Source organism: Lithobates pipiens, unplaced genomic scaffold, assembly GCF_037356315.1.
Source record: "Lithobates pipiens isolate NorthernLeopardFrog02 unplaced genomic scaffold, aLitPip1_a1.2 Scaffold_28, whole genome shotgun sequence".
Lineage (NCBI taxonomy): Eukaryota > Metazoa > Chordata > Amphibia > Anura > Ranidae > Lithobates > Lithobates pipiens.
In genome coordinates, this window is record NW_027507789.1 from 211,405,266 (window position 1) to 211,424,132 (window position 18,867).

General features: G+C 45.1%; 1 protein-coding gene across 1 annotated transcript in view; it reads left to right on the forward strand.

Moving 5' to 3' along the window:
• BCL2L1 (BCL2 like 1) overlaps nucleotides 1-5,333 on the forward strand; it is a 30,250-nt gene extending 24,917 nt beyond the window's left edge. The window contains exon 3 of the mRNA XM_077460475.1: nucleotides 4,971-5,333. Coding sequence (XP_077316601.1) covers nucleotides 4,971-5,108 — 138 coding nt within the window. The 3' untranslated portion in view covers nucleotides 5,109-5,333. The remainder of the gene's footprint in view (nucleotides 1-4,970) is intronic.
• Nucleotides 5,334-18,867: the final 13,534 nt, after the last annotated feature.

Consider the following 18,867-nt stretch of genomic DNA (forward strand, 5'->3'; position numbering starts at 1 on the left):
GGTGTTAAAAGCGCCCCACTAACGCTCAAAAAAGAGTTAAAAGCGCCACTGCAGCGCCGCTTTGCCGACACTGCCCATTGATTTTAATGGGCAGGGGCGCTGTAGGAGCGGTGTATACTCTGCTCCTACAGCGACTCAAAGAGGACTTTTTTTTTTTTTTGGTACTCCAGCGCCCCCCTAGTGTGAAAGAGCTCAGGGCTTTCACATTGGAGTGAGAGGAAAGGAGCTTTACAGGTGCCTCAGTGTGAAAGCAGCCTTGGGGTTCATGTACACCCCAGCTCAAAGAAGCGGCTCCTACAGGCTTTTGAGCTTTTTTGAGCCTGGAAACTCCCCTCCATGTTCTCCAATGTTGTCCATGCACACTGTGGCTTTTTCAGGCATTTACGGGCAGAAACCCTCCACTAAACTCACATTTCTGAGAGGAGCTTTCGAGCAGAAAAGACACCTAAGTGCCCAAAAACACATGATAAAGCATAGGAGCCTTCCCCGTTTTTGTTCTTTTTGTAGTTCTACATTGGATTCCCCCATCTGAGGAGGGGGCTGTGTATGGACTTGTTACCCATTTTATACTATATTACCAAAAGTATTGGGACACCTGCCTTTACACACGCATGAAATTTACTGACATCCCAGTCTTAGTCCGTAGGGTTCAATATTGAGTTGGCCCACCCTTTGCAGATATAACAGCTTCAGCTCTTCTGGGAAGGCCGTCCACAAGGTTTAGGAGTGTGTCTATGGAAATGTTTGTTTGGCTATTCTTCCAGAAGCCCATTTGTGAGCTCAGGCAATGATGTTGGATGACAAGGCCTGACTCACAGTCTCCGCTCCAGTTCATCCCAAAGGTGTTCTATCGGGTTGAGGTCAGGACTCTCTGCAGGCCAGTCAAGTTCCTCCACCCCAAACTCGCTCATCCATGTCTTTATGGACCTTGCTTTGTGCACTGGTGAGCAGTCATGTTGGAACAGGAAGGGGCCGTCCCCAAACTGTTCCCACAAAGTTGGGAGAATGAAATTGTCCAAATTGTCTTGGTATGCTGACGTCTTAAGAGTTCCCTTCACTGGAACTAAGGGGCCAAACCCAACCCCTGAAAAAGAACCTCCCACCATAATACCCCCCCCCCCCCTCCTCCACACAATAATCCTCCCTCCACCACATGGTTTGGACCAGTGCACAAAGCAAGGTCCATAAAGACATGGATTAGCGAGCCACCTTTGGGATGAATTAGAGTGGAGACTGAGAGCCAGGCCTTCTCGTCCAACATCAGTGCCTGACCTCACAAATGTTCTTCTGGGAGAATGGTCAAACATTCCCATAGACACACTCCTAAACCTCGTGGACGGCCTTCCCAGAAGAGTTGAAGCTGTTATAGCTGCTAAGGGTGGGCCAACTCAATATTGAACCCTACGGACCAAGACTTCATGTACACTAGCAGCACCTAACCTGGAGTTGAGGAGCTTTTGAAAAAAAATAATTATTTTGCCAAAGCTCCTAAACACAACTCCATAAAATGGATGAACACCCCAAATGCTTGACGCCCCTGTACTCCTCTAAAGGCGGTGTAATGCTGCCAAACGCATGAAAAAGATGCGTATGAAGCCGTTCTATTGTGTATAAGAAAACAATGGAAGGGGCTTTGCATTCCCTATAAATATGGCTCTGTGTGGGTAGGAATGTCAGTAAGCAGGTTGTTGGCGTTTCGGTGTAGTTGGTATTCTCCTCCTGTGTGCGTCCCGCGCCTGTTGCCAGGGCTGAGACCTGACTGGAATGGTATAGTCAGAAAAGTATGTGAAGAATGTGTGTGTGCTCACCTCCCAGCGGGGACACTCCTGCGGATGTCCCTGGGATCAGCTAGGAGTGCCCAGTTCTTTCGCCTTTCATTGTTTACGATCGCTATTCTGCGTAATGCTGAACATTCCACCAAAGGCAAATGAAAGGGGGGGGGGGGGGGGATCGCACTTCCTTCAGTTATCATGTGGGTGAAGTACAGAACCAATGTTCTGTGTACTGGATTTGGGTCAGTTCTGAACCCGGCCACAAAAGGAGCTCAGTAATATCAAAGCCCATTATTATCACAACGTCACTTCCTGTTTACTCGGCTGCCAATGGCGCCGGATTTTAAAAAATCGTCGGTATTCAGATACACCGTTTTCAGTGATCTGAATACTTTGACGTGCACAGGAGGGGTTTGGGGACTTGTAATAGAGATAAGGATGACAGGTCCTCTTTATGGAGAGATCTGGGGGGTCAAAAAGACTCAAAATCTCTTCTTCACCTTTTTTAACCGCTTGCCGACCAGCCGCTGCAGTTGTACTGCGGCAGAATGTTACGTCGTTATGTTACGTCGTTATGTTACGTCGGTTCCTGCCCCTGGCTCGTCTAATAAACGCTTTATTGCAATTTTTTTTTCCAAAAATATGTAGAAGAATACGTATCGGCCTAAACTGAGAAAAAATTTGCTTTTTGAAAATTTAAAAACTTTTATTCTAGCAAAAAGTACAAAATATTGTGTTTTTTTTTGTTTTTTTTGTTTTGTTTTTTCAAAATTGTCGCTCTTTTTTTGTTTATAGTGCAAAAAATAAAAACTGCAGAGGTGATCAAATACCACCAAAAGAAAGCTCTATTTGTGGGGGAAAAAAAGGATGTAAATTTTGTTTGGGTACAGCGTCGCACGACCGCGCAATTGTCAGTTAAAGCGACGTAGTGCAGAATCGCAAAAAGTGCTCTGGTCAGGAAGGGGGTAAATCCCTTGTGGGGCTGAAGCGGTTAAAAGCAAACGATGATCTTTTGCTTTAAAGGAAAAAAAAAAAAAGGAAATGTTTACTTGCGCCCTAGCCCGGAAGTGATGTCATGAAGTTGCTTCGATCCTCCAAGGCCATAGAGACAATCGGAGACTATCTAATCTTTTATTGTCTCTGTGACCAGCCGACCGCACCGTCAGATTGTTTCTTTGGAGCGACAGTGAAAACGGTTTAAGGAGTCCTCACCCCCAGATGCCACATTTGACATGTCATATTTTGGGAGGGGGAGGGGTGGGTACCTAGTTTTGACAGGGACCCAGCTTCCACTTGCACCTCCTAACCGACGCCTCCCCTCCCTGCAATCTTCAGGGACACATCACAGGTTCCAGAAGATAGCTCGGCCATTTAGGATTCGCAGCGCAGCAAGCTGTCACAGCCGGGTGCCCACACTTGCAATCCCGGAAGGGGAGGGGAGCGAGGGTTTGGGCGGCCACATCACTGGACCATAGGACAAGTAAATGTGTTTATTAAAAGTCAGCAGCTACAGTTTTTGTAGCTGCTGACTTTTAATAAACAGAAAAGTGAGTGGAACTCTTCTTAAAGCAGTACAAAAAAAAAAAAAACGCAGCCACTGAGGACTAATTCACTTTTTAAAACTTGCAGAAGATATTCCTTCACTTTATTGCAATTTGGCACTTTATTTCATTCTGTTCCCACTGCCAGCAGTGACATGGCAGCCTGACGGCTCCTTTCACACTAGCACACCGATCAGACCCTCCAATCTCCTCTATAGAGCGGCGGGTGTGTAAACAGACATGTGTCCTTTTGAAACCTGCGGACATTCGATCTACTGTATGTCTAGATGGACAGGCAGTGCGTTTTACATGCAACTGCCCATAGAGAAGAGCATGCTTTGTCTGTGTCCGCTCTGCATAAGCGGAGAGGACACAGACCTATCATCCGCCTGCTCAGCAGGTATCAGTGGACAGATGGGCAGCTGAGCAGGCGGACTCCAATGGATCTCTCCCCATGTGTAAAGCCCCATACACACTATCAGATTTTCTGTTGATTTTTGTCTTCAGATTTACCAAAACCATGTAGTAGAAGGGCCGGCCTGATTGCATACACATTGAAACTCCTAAGGTTTGACCTCATATTATATGGTTTTGGTAAACCTGAAGAACAAAAATCAACAGAAAATCTGATAGCGTGAATGGGGCTTAAGACGCCTAATATAAACACAGGAAGAGAGGAGATCAGAGTACTAAGACCACACTTGAATGATTTCATGGTTTCTATAGTAAACTTTTTGGTATAAATTACTCCACAATGCCTTCAGCTACAGAAGTCAGTGAGGGCTTGGTTTAAAGTCCAAGTTCATGAATTTTGCCAAATCCAACCTTGCAGTGCTGAGGGAAAGTCAGGGGTGGGGTATGTTGTTTTTGGGCCACAGCAAGGGTGGGTTTGATCCTCCAATTCCTCCCCCCCCCCCCCCCCCAGCACAAGACTGACCTAGCACCCCCACACTCCAGCAGTCTTGAATAGTGGACTGTTGCTGACGTCATCACAGCCAGAGCAGGCTTCATGGACCGTGGGGGAGCACCATTTTCCAGAGGATCCGGTGAGTTATATGCTTTCTGCCCACCCCTAGACAAAACAAGCAGTTGACCCGTGCAGAGTGGGCACAGCCCAACTTCATGGGGGGGAATAAAATGTTGTCCTTGTTCACATGGGTGAACTACAGCGTATACCTGTGCGAGGACTGCTTTTGCATCCACATGGATTGGATTGGGGGCACCAGCTGTCTCTGTGCAGCCACTGCCTCCCAATTGAGGTGTGGAACTGACTGCACGGGGGTGCACGGCTCTCGCACGGGGGTGCACGGCTCTCGCACGGGGGTGCACGCCTTAGTACGCTCTTGGGAACAAGGCCTTACAGATAAAATTTAGAGATGTCTACTGTAGAGCTTCTATTCTTAAATTGTCCCCTCTAGTGATCAACAATGCTGGTTGTGCAACACTTTTCTGACCACGTCTAAGATGAATGACTGTTGGGAACGTGACGAAAAGGTGTTGGTGTGCCAAAAGTGTTGCTGAGTGCCTGCAGTTTGTATATAAATAGCTCCCAGACTCCTTTTTGCTCGGGGATATGATTGTCCCGAGGGCTGACAGCCCAAGTCTGGGCGTGGGATGTTGCTCCGAATTCTAACCTAATCTTGTTTCCTCCTCACAGGAAGACTTTGTCACTCTATATGGAAACGACGCAGCCGCCAACACCAGGAGAAGCCAGGAACGCTTCGGGAGGTGGCTCCTGACGGGGGTGACGCTGGCAGGTGCCGTCCTACTGGCCTCTTACCTCATCCGCAGATAGGAAGAAGGGTCCCGCCGTCCCCTCGGAGGTGGAAGGGGAGATCAGGGACTTTGTGTCACATCATGAAGGTTCTACAGCCACACGCTTTACCGCGGGGTTGTCACGTGGCTGGAAATCAAGAAACGTTGTTAACTGTTTTAAAACCCTTTTTAGAATTTGGATGTTCTCTGTTGCAGAAAGCAGAACGTTAATCTGTTTAAATAAATATTTTTTTTTTTTGGTTTCTGCCATGCGTTTTTTTTTTTATTTTTTTTTTTTTTCAGTCCTAAAATGTAAGAGCCACCATTCGCTAACACGTGTAGAGGAGCTTTTATTATCTTTTAAGAACAATCACAAATATAGATCCCTTTTTAACCGCTTGGCACCGGTCGGTGCCTCCTGGCCCTTTAAAGAGTTTCTGATGCTGTGAGGTGGGGCAGGGTTTGTGATCATGTGACCGCTGTGATTGGCTGTTCATTAACCTCTGGTAACTGTGCTGGGGGGCACCATGGCCCACCCGCCGAGAGGCTGCATATTTGCATGCTGTCGACGCCAAGAGGTTAAGGCCTCATTCACAAGGGGTGTACTATAGCGTGCACCCGCACAAGGGCTGTGTTTACCCACGGGGGGGGTTCACAGGTGTCTTGTGCATCCCCACGCAGGCAGTCCCATTGGTGTCAGTTTGGATGCAGCGGCTGCACAGATGCATCTGCTGCTCCCAATTTGACATCTATTTGGGTGTGGGTCCCCGAATTGTCTGTGTTCGGGGCGGTGAACCCCTGTGGATGTCAGATTCGCGGTAGTGGCTGTGTCCATGCTTCTGCTGCATCCCAATTGAAATCAATGGGTCTGGATGCACAGAACACCTGTGCATTCCCACTACTTTTAAGCAGGTGTGGAAAAATTCTGTAAATGAAGAACGCTTTCAGACCTTTGCCTTCAAACCAGCATCAGTTCTTCTAGGTAGACTTGCACACAGTTTTTGAAGGAACTCGTTAAGTAGGTTGTTCCAAACATCTTGTAGAACTAAGCACAGATCTTCTGTGGATGTCGGCTGCCTCAAATGCTTCTGTATCTTCATCTCCTCCCAGACAAACTCAGTGATGGTGAGATCAGGGCTCTGTGGGGGCCGAATCATCACTTCCAGGACTTGTTGTTCTTCTTTACACTGAAGATACTTCTTAATGACATTGGCTGTATGTTTGGGGTCGTTGTCCTGCTGCAGAATAGATTTGGGGCCAATCACACTCCTCCCTGATGGTATGGCCTGATGGATAAGTATCTGCCTGTATTTCTCAGCATTAAAGACACCACTGATTCTGACCAAATCTCCAACTGCATTTGCAGAAATGCAGCCCCAAACCTGCAAGAAACCTCCCAGCATGCATCACAGTTGGCTGCAGACACTCATTGTTGTACCGCTCTCCAGCCAACCAACCAACAAACTGCCTCCTGCTACAGCCAAATATTTCACATTGTGACTCACCAGTCCAGAGCAACTGCTGCCATTTTTCTGCACCCCAGTTCCTATGTGTTCCTGCATAGTTGAGTTTTTAACCTTGTTTCCCCGTCTCAGTTATGGTGGCTTTTTGGTCATAAAACTTTCATGAAGACCACTTCTGGCCAGACATCTCAGGAGAGTAGATGAGTGTACCTTGTACCTGGGTCCCACTGGTCTCCCCCAGTTCTGTGCTTATGTCAGTGCTGGATATCTTCCGATGTGGAAGGGAAGTAAGGATGATGTGTGTCTCATCTGCTGCATTAAATTTCCTTGACCGACCCCTGCCTCTCCCAGACCTCAACATTTCCCGACCACTGAGTCTACAGTCCTCAACATTACCCAACCACTGCGTATACAGTTCCCGAACATTACCTGACCACTGAGTCTACAGTCCTCAACATTACACAACCACTGCGTATACAGTTCCCGAACATTACCTGACCACTGAGTCTACAGTCCTCAACATTACCCAACCACTGCATCTACAGTCCTCAACATTACCTGACCGCTACCTCAATGTTACCCGACCACTGAGTCTACAGTCCTCAACATTACACAACCACTGCGTATACAGTTCCCGAACATTACCTGACCACTGAGTCTACAGTCCTCAACATTACCTGACCGCTACCTCAATGTTACCCGACCACTGAGTCTACAGTCCTCAACATTACCCGACCACTGCGTCTACAGACCTCAACATTAACCGACCACTGAGTCTACAGACCTTAACATTAACCGACCACTGAGTCTACAGACCTCAACATTAACCGACCACTGAGTCTACAGACCTTAACATTAACCGACCACTGAGTCTACAGACCTTAACATTAACCGACCACTGAGTCTACAGTCCCCAACATTACCCGACCACTGACTCTACAGTCCTCAACATTACCTGACCACTGCCTCTACAGACCTCAATATTACCCGACCACTGCGTCTACAGACCTCCACATTACCCGACCACTGCCTCCTACAGACCTCAACAATACCCAACCACTGAGTCTACAGACCTCAACAATACCCAACCACTGAGTCTACAGACCTCAACATTACCCGACCACTGCCTCCTGCAGAACTCAACATTACCCGACCACTGCCTCCTACAGACCTCAACATTACCCGACCACTGAGTCTACAGTCCTCAACATTACCCAACCACTGAGTCTACAGACCTCAACATTAACCGACCACTGAGTCTACAGTCCTCAACATTAACCGACCACTGCCTCTACAGACCTCAACATTACCCGACCACTGCCTCCTACAGACCTCAACATTACCCAACCACTGAGTCTACAGACCTCAACATTAACCGACCACTGAGTCTACAGTCCTCAACATTAACCGACCGCTGAGTCTACAGACCTCAACATTAACCGACCAATGCGTCTACAGTCCTCAACATTAACCGACCACTGAGTCTACAGTCCTCAGCATTACCTGACCACTGCGTCTACACTCCTCAATGGTGGCTGTTTCTATGTGCTTCTTCAAAAGACCTCGAACAGCACATCTTGAACCCCGAGTCTGCTTTGAAATCTTTGCCTGGGAGAAACCTTGCTGATGCAGTATAACTACCTTGTGTCTTGTTTCTGTGCTCAGTCTTGGCATGGTGTATGACCTGTGACCTGAAACTGTCTTCAATCATCTCACCTTACACCAGAGTTTGGCTGTTCCTCACCCAGTTTTATTCCTCCTACACAGTTGCTTCATTTTTAAAGCGGAGGTCCACCCTAAAATGGACCTTCCGCTCATCGGAATCCTCCCCCCCCCCCTCCGGCGCCACAATTGGCACCTTTCAGGGGGGAGGGGGGTGCAGTTACCTGGATAATCCAGGTAAATGCACCCACTTCCAGGGATAGCTCTCTGCGGAAAGGGGCGTAGATTACGCCCCTTTCCGCAAGTGCCCGCCCCTTTCCGCAAGTGCCCCGCTGCCTGCTGGGAAAACACACAGATCCCAGAGGCAGCGGGGACCGTCCTTATTGCGCAGCGTGGCTCGCGCATGCGCAGTAGGGAACCGGGAAATGAAGCCGAAAGGCTCCATTTCCTGATTCCCATACCCAAGATGGCGGCGGCAGCACCCGAGAAACGATCTACAGATCGGCTTCGGGTGCCGACATCGCGGGCGCGCTGGACAGGTAAGTGTCACTATTTTAAAAGTCAGTAGCTGCAGTATTTGTAGCTGCTGGCTTTTAAAAAAAAAAAAAAACGCGGAGTCCCGGCGGACTCCCGCTTTAACGCTTGTGTTTCAACCTATGTATGAAATTTGATGATCATTAGGACCTGTTTGGTCTGACTGGTTAATACGTACACTTGACTAATCCTACAAAATCCCTGAATGTGTGCAAGTGTACAAAGTGTGCAAGTGTAAGAACTGATACTCGTTTGAAGACAAAGTGTGGTCACACCAAATATATAATATGTTCATCAGTGATTTTTTTTGATTTTGTCAAGTTGGCATGCCCTAAACATCCCATGTAGTTTAATAAATCAGAGATTGTATGTGTAATCTGGAATATGCAGCATCTCTTTGAACGTTTGCTGTGATTTAAAGGGCTGAACACAGTGCAGAAGATATAAAAGGGTTTGTTTACACTTGCATTGTCTATGAAAACCAATCAGCACAGAGCGGTAAGGGGGTGACTGATGTGTTTTTTTTTTGTAGCCAAATTATTTTTTCAATGGGAATACTGGTCATTCACTTGAATAGGTCATGTTTTTAATGCAACGGGCGATCATTTTTGCTGTGACGCAAAACAACCGCAGCACATGTATACCCCCATTGGGCTGTCTTTCCAGCTCAAGGGGAAACGATTGGGTGGGAAATCACGATGTGCTACATATCTGAAGGACATGTCTGGGGTTCTCTTTTTCCATTCATCAAGCCCGTGGCGGATGAGTAATATCCATATTTTACAAATATTTTACACGGGTGTTTGCGCTGCATACCATAATGAGTCATTTGACTGAGTCACTTTTTTATTTTTTTTACCGTCTGCAGATCCAACCAGCATCATCTTTATGAAGGAAGTTATGATTCCTTAACCGCTTCAGCCCCGGAAGATTTTACCCCCCTTCCTGACCAGAGCACTTTTTGTGATTCGGCACTGCGCTGCTTTAACTGACAATTGCGCGGTCATGCGACGCTGTACCCAAACAAAATTGATATCCTTTTTTCCCCACAAATAGAGCTTTCTTTTGGTGGTATTTGATCACCTCTGCGGTTTTTATTTTTTGCGCTATAAACAAAAAAAAAAAAGCGACAATTTTGAAAAAAAAGCTATATTTTTTTTTCTATAATAAATATCCCCCAAAAATATATATAAAAAAACTATTTTTTTTCCTCAATGTAGGCCAATATGTATTCTTCTACATATTTTTGGTAAAAAAAAATCGCGGTAAGCGTATATTGATTGGTTTGCGCAAAAGTTATAGCGCCTACAAAATAGGGGATAGTTTTATGGCATTTTTATTAAAAAAAAATTTTTTAATAGTAATGGCGGCGATCTGCGATATTTTTTTTTTTTTTTATCGTGACATTATGGCGGACACATCGGACACTTTTGGAACCATTGTTAGTTATACAGCGATCAGTTCTATAAAAATGCACTGATTACTGTGTAAATGACACTGGCAGTGAAGGGGTTAAACACTAGAGGGGCGATGAAGGGGTTAAGTGTGTCCTAGGGAGTGATTCTAACTGGAGGGGGATGGGCTTCAAATCACATGACAGCGATCACTGCTCCCGATGACAGGGAGCAGTGATCTATGTCATGTCACAAGGCAGAACGGGGAAATGCCTTGTTTACATAGGCATCACCTCATTTTGCGGCTCTGTGGCACAATCGGCACGACATCGGTGGACATCGAGTCCGCAGGTCCCGTGGGCACGGTCACGCTGTACGCGGCGGGCACACGACCGCTAGCCCCGCCAATTAAAGGGGATGTACAGGTACGCCCATTTGCCCACTGCTGCCATTGTGCCGACGTATATCGGTGTGCAGCGATCGGCAAGTGGTTTAAGAGATGGCACACAGGACTAGTGCGTTATTCCAAGAATTTTAAACATATTTGTTTAAAATGCACATCACCTATCTATGGCTTACTGATCCCAGACTGGATAGTCTCCAAAGCATAGCAGGGACCCCATCAGAGTCATCCCTGCAGGCTAATGCATTTCTATGGATTTCCTTCTTCCTCAGAGGCAAACACCAAATTGTCTTTTAACCTAATATAAATATATATACACTGTGTTGTCAAAAGTATTGGGACACCTGCCTTTACACTCACATGAACTTTAATGGCATCCCAGTCTTAGTCTGTAGGGTTCAATATTGAGTTGGCCCACCCTTTGCAGCTATAACAGCTTCAACTCTTCTGGGAAGGCCGTCCACAAGGTTTAGGAGTGTGTCTATGGGAATGTTTGACCATTCTTCCAGACGTGCATTTGTGAGGTCAGACACTGATGCGGACAAGAAGGCCTGGCTCGCAGTCTCCAATCTAATTCATCCCAAAGGTGTTCTATCAGGTTGAGGCCAGGACTCTGTGCAGGCCAGTCACCCCAAACTCCCTCAGCCATGTCTTTATGGACCTTGCTTTGTGCAGTGGTCCAAATCATTTGGTGGAGGGGGGATTATTATTGTGTGGGGTTGTTTTTCAGGGGTTGTGCTTGGCTCCTTAGTTCCAGTGAAGGGAACTCTTAAAGCGCTTGTATACCCGCTGAATATTTTTTTTTTGCTCCCCTGCAAAGGAAAAGGCATAATGAGCTAGTATGCACTGCATACTAGCTCATTATGAAATACTTACCTTAGAACGAGGCCCCGAAATCTGTCCCGATCCACGCCGAGGGAGTTGACATGTTCCCTCGGGGTGTCGCGGGAGATTTCTCTCTGGCAGGGTCCGGTGTCTGCCAGGCTTCCAGCCGGGAATCCCCTGTGCGCATGCGCCGCTGCAGTCAGCGGCGCATTGCGAGGGGAATATCTTCTATACCGTACAGGTTTTTTTACCTACAGGTAATTCCTTATTATAGGCTTTCCTGTAGGTAAAAGTCCCAAATTTGACTATACAACCACTTTAAGGCGTCCGCATACAAAGACATTTTGGACAATTTCATGCTCCCAACTTTGTGGGAACAGTTTGGGGACGGCCCCTTCCTGTTCCAACATGACTGCAAACCAGTGCCAAAAGCAAGGTCCATAAAGACATGGATGAGCAGGTTTGGGATGGAGGAACTTGACTGGCCTGCACAGAGTCCTGACCTCAAATGTGATAGAACACTTTTGAGATGAATTAGAGCAGAGACTGCGAGCCAGGCCTTCTCATCCAACATCAGTGCCTGACCTCACAAATATGCTTCTGGAAGAATGGTCAAACATTCCCATAGACACACTCCTAAACCTTTGTGGACGGCCTTCCCAGAAGAGGTGAAGCTGTTATAGCTGCAACTCATGTGGAGCACATATTTATATCCTTTATTGCTACTGAGGAATAGAACATTTTTGGGATTTACATACACTTTACACTTAAAGGTGAGGACAAAAGAGTTACACTTTTCCGTACATGACTGATTTGTTGTCATTGCAATGCCGCACTTTCCTACAATGAAGTCAATTTTATAATTGCCCATTCCCACGTGGTATATAACGGGTATAGACTTGTGTGATTGGCAGTGCGCTGTCTGGGCTCTAAATATAACGACTGGCATGGAGACACCATTACTGAGCAAAGAGTCATCACTAGTCTCCAGTTCTCCTTTCTTCACATACACTGTACATATATTTATGTAGTCATTTGATCCTAAAGTCAACCCCTCCCAGTGCAGCACACTTAAAATAAACTTCTTTTCACATGTTTTTAGCTTTTCTTTTTTTTTACAGTGCCTTGAAAAAGTATTCATACCCCCATTGACATCTTCCACATTTTGTCATGTTACAAGCATTTATTTTATGTGATAGACCAACACAAAGTGGCACTGAATTGTGAAGTGGAAGGAAAATGATAAATGGTTTTCAACATTTTTTTTCAGATTAATATATGAAAAGTGTGGAGTACAATTGTATGGCGCCCCCCGGAGTCAATACTTTGTAGAACCGCCTTTCGCTGCAATTACAGCTGCAAGTCCTTTGGGGATGTCTCTACCAGCTTTGCACATCTAGAGAGGGACATTTCTGCCCCATTCTTCTTCTTTGCAAAATATCTCAAGCTCTGTCAGATTGGATGGGGAGCGTCTGTGAAAAGCAATTTTCAAGTCTTGCCACAGAATCTCAATTGGGTTTAGGTCTGGACTTTGACTGGACCATTCTAACACATGAATATGCTTTGATATAAACCATTACATTGTAGCTCTGGCTGTATGTTTAGGGGCGTTGTCCTGCTGGAAGACTCTATGTTTCATTGTTTCATAGAAGACTCTAACAGGTTTTCTTCTAAGATTGTCCTGTATTTGGCTCCATCCATCTTCCCATCAACTCTGACCAGCTTCCCGGTCCCTGCTGAAGAAAAGCATCCCAACCACATGATGCTGCCACCACCACCATGTTTCACGGTGGGGATGGTGTGTTCAGGGTGATGTGCAGTGTTTAGTTTTCCACCACACATAGCCTTTTGCTTTTAGACCAAAAAGTTCAATTTTGGTCTCATCTGACCAGAGCTCCTTCTTCCACATGTTTGTTGTGTCCCTCACATGGCTTCTCACAAACTGCAAACTGGACTTCTTATGTCTTTCTTTCACCAATGTCTTCTTGTCACTCTTCCATAAAGGTCAGATTTGTGGAGAGCACGACTAATAGTTCGCTTCTCCCACCTGAGCTGTGGATCTCTGCAGCTTCTCCAGAGTTACCATGGACCTCTTGGCTCTTCTCTGATGAATGCTCTCCTTGTCCGGCCCGGTCAGTTTAGGTGGACGGCCATGTCTTGGTAGGTTTGCAGTTGTGCCCATACTCTTTCCATTTTCCGATGATGGATTGAACAGTCCTCTGTGAGATGTTCAAAGCTTGGGATATCTTTTTTTATAACCTAACCCTGCTTTAAACTTCTCCAAAACGTTACCCCTGACCTGTCTGGTGTGTTCCTTGGCCTTCCTGATGCTGTTTGTTCACTAAGGTTCTCTAACAAATCTCTGAGGGCTTCACATAACAGCTGTGTTTTACACACACACAGGTGGACTCTATTTACTAAATTAGGTGACTTCTGAAGGTAATTGGTTCCACTAGGTTTTAGTTAGGGGGTATCGGAGTAAAGGGGGCTGAATACAAATGCCCCCCCACACTTTTCACATATTTACTTGTAAAAGATGTTGAAAACCATTTATCATTTTCCCTCCACTGCACAATTAGGTGCCACTTTGTGTTGGTCTATCACATAAAATCCCAATAAAATACATGTATGTTTTTAGTTGTAACATGACAAAATGTGTCAAGGGGTATGAATACTTTTTCAAGGCACTTTGTGTGTTTTTGTTTTAGTTTTTTCATGAAAAATGGCTAGATTCACACCTACGCATTTTTCATTAGGAATATACAGTAACAGGCACATGTCAATGCATCCGTTAAACACACACTTCAATGCACATCAACGTCCACATTGACATTCAAATCAAAGTTTATTGCCGTGTGTGTCCACTGTAGCTCCAGGCCTTTTCTGACACCTTTTATAACCATCTTTTTTTTTTGCTAGAAAATTACTTATGTATTTTTTAAGCGGAGTCCCTAGAGAATAAATTAATGGGTATCGCAGGTTTTTTTTTGCGTCACACGGTATTTGTGCAGCGTTTTTTTTTCAAATGCAATTTCTTTGGAAAACATTTATTTTTGAATTTTCAGGCAATTTATTTGGTAAAATATAAAAGATGATGTTGCACCGAGTAAATAGATACCAAACACGTCAACGCTTTAAAATTGAACGACGTTAATTTTACTATCCATAGGCGACACTTTAAAAGCCTTTACAGTTTACCACTTAAGGATTCAGTGGCGGTTCACACTGGTGCGATGCGAGGACCCTGCGAATCCACTGCATCGCACCCCGACACGCACGGCAGTTCACACTGCCATATGCGAACTGCTGGGGAGTGTCATTATATGTTAATGAGACCCCCATTTCAGCTTGCGTATCTCAGTGCTTCCTACTGTGGCTGTCACCGATCGTCTGTTCCCTTTTATAGGGAAAGACGATCAGTGACGTTACATGCCAGGCCATGCCCCCCTACAATAAAAAAAAAAAAAAAAACACATAACGTCACACATAACCCATACACTGCCCCCTAGTGGTTAATTCCTTCACTGCCAGTGTCATTTACACAGGAATCAGTGCATTTAAATTGCACTGATTGCTGTATAAATGACAATGGTCCCAAAAATGTCCGATGTGTCCGCCGTAATGTCGCAGTCACAATAAAAATCACTGATCGCCGCCATTACTAGTAAAAAAAAAAAAAATATTAATAAAAATGCCATAAAACTATCCCCTATTTTGTAAACGCTATAAGTTTTGCGCAAACCAATCAATAATTGCTAATTGCGATTTTCTTTTTACAAAAAATATGTAGAAGAATATGTGTCGGCCTAAACTAAGGAAAAACATTTTTTTTTATATATTTTTAGGGGATATTTATTATAGCAAAAAGTAAAAACATATAGAATTTTTTTCAAAAGTGACGCTCTATTTTTGTTTATAGTGCAAAAAATAAAAACTGCAGAGGTGATCAAATACCACCAAAAGAAAGCTCTATTTGTGGGGAAAAAAAGGACGCCAATTTTGTTTGGGAGCCACGTCGCACGACCGCGCAATTGTCAGTTAAAGCGCCGCAGTGCCGAAACGCAACAAGGGGCTTGGTCCTTTGGCTGTAAATTGGTCCGGGGCTTAAGTGGTTAAAAAAAAAAACGTTTTTACATTTTTATTTTATTCTTTTTTTTTTACACTGTTGCTTTTTTTTATAAATTTTTTTTTTTTTTTTTTATTGCTGTCACAGGGAATGTAAAAATCCTGTGACAGCAATAGGCACACCACCAAGATCAGTGTGATCAGATCAAATGATTTTCATTTTTGAAAAAGGCGCCATTTACTTCTGGGGAAACTGGAAGGGACATAAGGCCATCGCTTCTGGGTTCCTTTATCATAGAGGCGATCAAAGGCATTCCAGTCTTTGATCGCATCTATGATCAGCCGGAAGAAGCGCTGGCTGTTGGATCAGGACTCCTGGTGGGATGGGAGATCCCAGTAGAGAAGCAGAAGATGGCGAGACGGGGGTGGAGAAGTCCCTTCGTGCTGCTTGTAAATGCAGTCCAGTGGCTAGTTAGCCGCTAGGATTGCTTTTACAAGAGATTTGACTATCTGCTCTAAAAAAATAAATACTGTAGCGGGATGATTCCTACAGCTGCAGGCATCAATCCGGTATGACCACTTGAAGTCTACAGACGTACGGGTACGTTGCTGGTCTGCAAGTGGTTAAGGCTGCTTTCACACTGATGTGTTTTTGCTGGGTTCTTACCTTGCTAAAAGTGCATTTAAAATTATTTCCATTTAAATCCCATGGGACTCTTCCCACCACTGTGCTGCAGGTTTTGAAAAGTTGTGCACGCTGCATCTTTGATGAGCTTTTCAGAATCGCACCAAAAACGTAACTCCCTATTGAAATGAATGGAAAATGCGTAAAAAGTGTCAGAATCGCATCTCGGTTGCATTTTTGGTGTGTCCCGAGTCACGTGTCCATGTTTCACGGGTGCATGCCGGGAGTCCTGCACTCAGAAAACACTGAAAAGGCATGAAAAACACAGGTACGGTTTTAATGCATTTTTTTTTTAACAGAGCAGTGTGAAAGCATTCTAAAACACACGCCATTGTGCTCCAATGCACATTGACATGTATTTTGGTGCATTTCCTTTGCTTTTAATTGAAAAGGCTTCAGATGCAAAATGCATAGGTGAAAGGAACAGAGTGATGGACCCTTGGATTGACCACTAGACATCTCTGTAAAATTTAGCACATTTGAGGCATTGCACGTGGTAGTCACAGTGACCTACGACCCTATGGCGACTGCGTAGTCACACTGGGCATAAAGGCATAAAAATGTGCGCCACTCTTGCAAACTGAAAATCTGACGCAGACAGAGGGCAGCAGAGTGGCAAAGTGGTTAGTACTTTCGTCTGGCAGCACTGGTTCAAATCCCAACCATGGCACAACCTGCCTTGAGTCTGCATGTTCTCCCTGTGCCTACGTGGGTTTTCTTCGGGTACTCCGGCTTCCTCCCACACCAGTAGTAGAGTAGAGTAGAGTATACGTTTTTTATTAAAGCAACATACAACAGCAGAAAGTAAATATAAAAAAAGAAAAAACAGAAGATAAGAGGAAGTGTATAGGCACAGCTCACATGCGTATGAGGATCTATACCAAATTAGAATAGAAGGCATCGAGTGCACCGAATAATACTGTGGTGCCGCTTAAATCTAGAGCTTGAGTGTCTTGCGGTGATCAAGGTACTGAGGACTAAACTTAAATTTGAAGGGGACAGTTGAAAATTAAACAGGTGGTGTCTCACTGTGCAGCCGAAGCATTCAAGGGTTCCTCTAACCCAGTGGTCTCCAAACTGCGGCCCAGGGGCCAGATGTGGACCTTTGCATGCCTTTATCAGGCCCTTGGGACACTATTCTTTCCACTGATACAAGGCACATTTCCTTCTTGTCAGAAACCATACAGAGACAGAAGTACAGTTAAATCACACGTGTTTACTAATAAAAGTAAAAAGAGAAAACATAGCCAAAGTTCAGTAACCGGAACGGATAGTCAGCCAAGCCAGAAGTCAGGGATCAATGTAGTGGAACAGGAAGCAGGATCTGGAGCCAGAAGGGATGTCAGCAAAGCAAGTCTTTAAACAGGAATGCAGGCTCTGTGATGTTGACCAAGGTGAAGGCAGAGAGCCTTTGGGCTAGATGGCTTAAGTAGGCAGGACTGATGAGCAGGATATCATCAGCAGCTGAGTAACTGTGGAGCGATAGGAGCTGGCAATTAGCCAACAGGTGAGCAGCCAGCTCTAAGACGGAAGCGCTGAGCCAGCCCTGACACTTCTACATCAACAATGGGGCTTATATCCTGTCACTTATACCAACAATAGGGCACTATTCTTCCCACTGACATCAATGATGGGACATCATTCCTCCTATGGGCACCAACTACAGGCCCCCATTTTTCCCACTGATACCAATTACAGGGGAAACTTTTCCTCCCACTGACACCAACAATGGGGCTTTATTTCTTACAATGATGGGACACTATTCCTTCCCCTGATAGCAACGATGGGGCAATATTACTCCAACTAATACCAATGATGGGGCATTCTTTACTTCCATTGACATCCAGGCATTTTCTACTTCCATTCACCACAGTCTGAAGGACAGGAAACTGGCCCTTTGTTCCCGAAAGTTTGGAGAACCCTTCTCTAACCAATTGCCCAAACCTTGCCATATTTTTTAGGACAACCCCTATTCATGTATGTAGCTTTGTATATAATGGGAGACTATTGTTGACTAATTGTTTCCACTTGGAAAGGGACGGAGGAGAGAACTTTTTCCACTGCATATCAATGTTCTTTCTAGCGTAGAATAGGAGCAAACTGATCAAAGTTCTTTTGGCAACAGTTGGCAGTATGCCTTCAACCAGGCCTAAGGCCCGATTCATACCTATACATTTTTAGTGATTTTTGCAGGTTTGCACTACAGTCCATTTAACATGGTTTCCTATGGAACACGTTCTGTAGTGCAAATCTGCAAAATGCATAGGTGTGAATTAAGCCTTACAGACAAACCTCAATGAGGGGTTGCACAGAGGTAGAAGCAACCAAATCAATCAGAGCCAGTACCTCCATCCAGGATACCCTAATCATAGGGCAATGTCAAAGATATATTTGGGGAGGGGGGGGGGGGAAATCACCCAGCGAGGTACCACATCTCCAATGAAATATATGGATTCATCTTGTGAAGTCAATGGGGAGTGAAATATGCTCTGTGTAGGATTTTAAATTGTACATGGTGGTCACGTCTGAAGACTAAGTATCTGAAAAGGAAAGTCCCAGGCATCGTTATCCAATGTAGGAATGTCCATGAAGTCCAGAGCCCTTCAAGAGAGGGCAATGACACGAAGATTAGGTGAGAATATAGATAAGAAGCAGGCTTCTCAGAGCACTCTGTGCGACGTACACTCTAAAGTTTGATTGGACAACCCAACAGGAGGACCTTGGGAATTGAGTAGCAAAAGGCATGAGAGAGCTGTAGGTAAGATAGT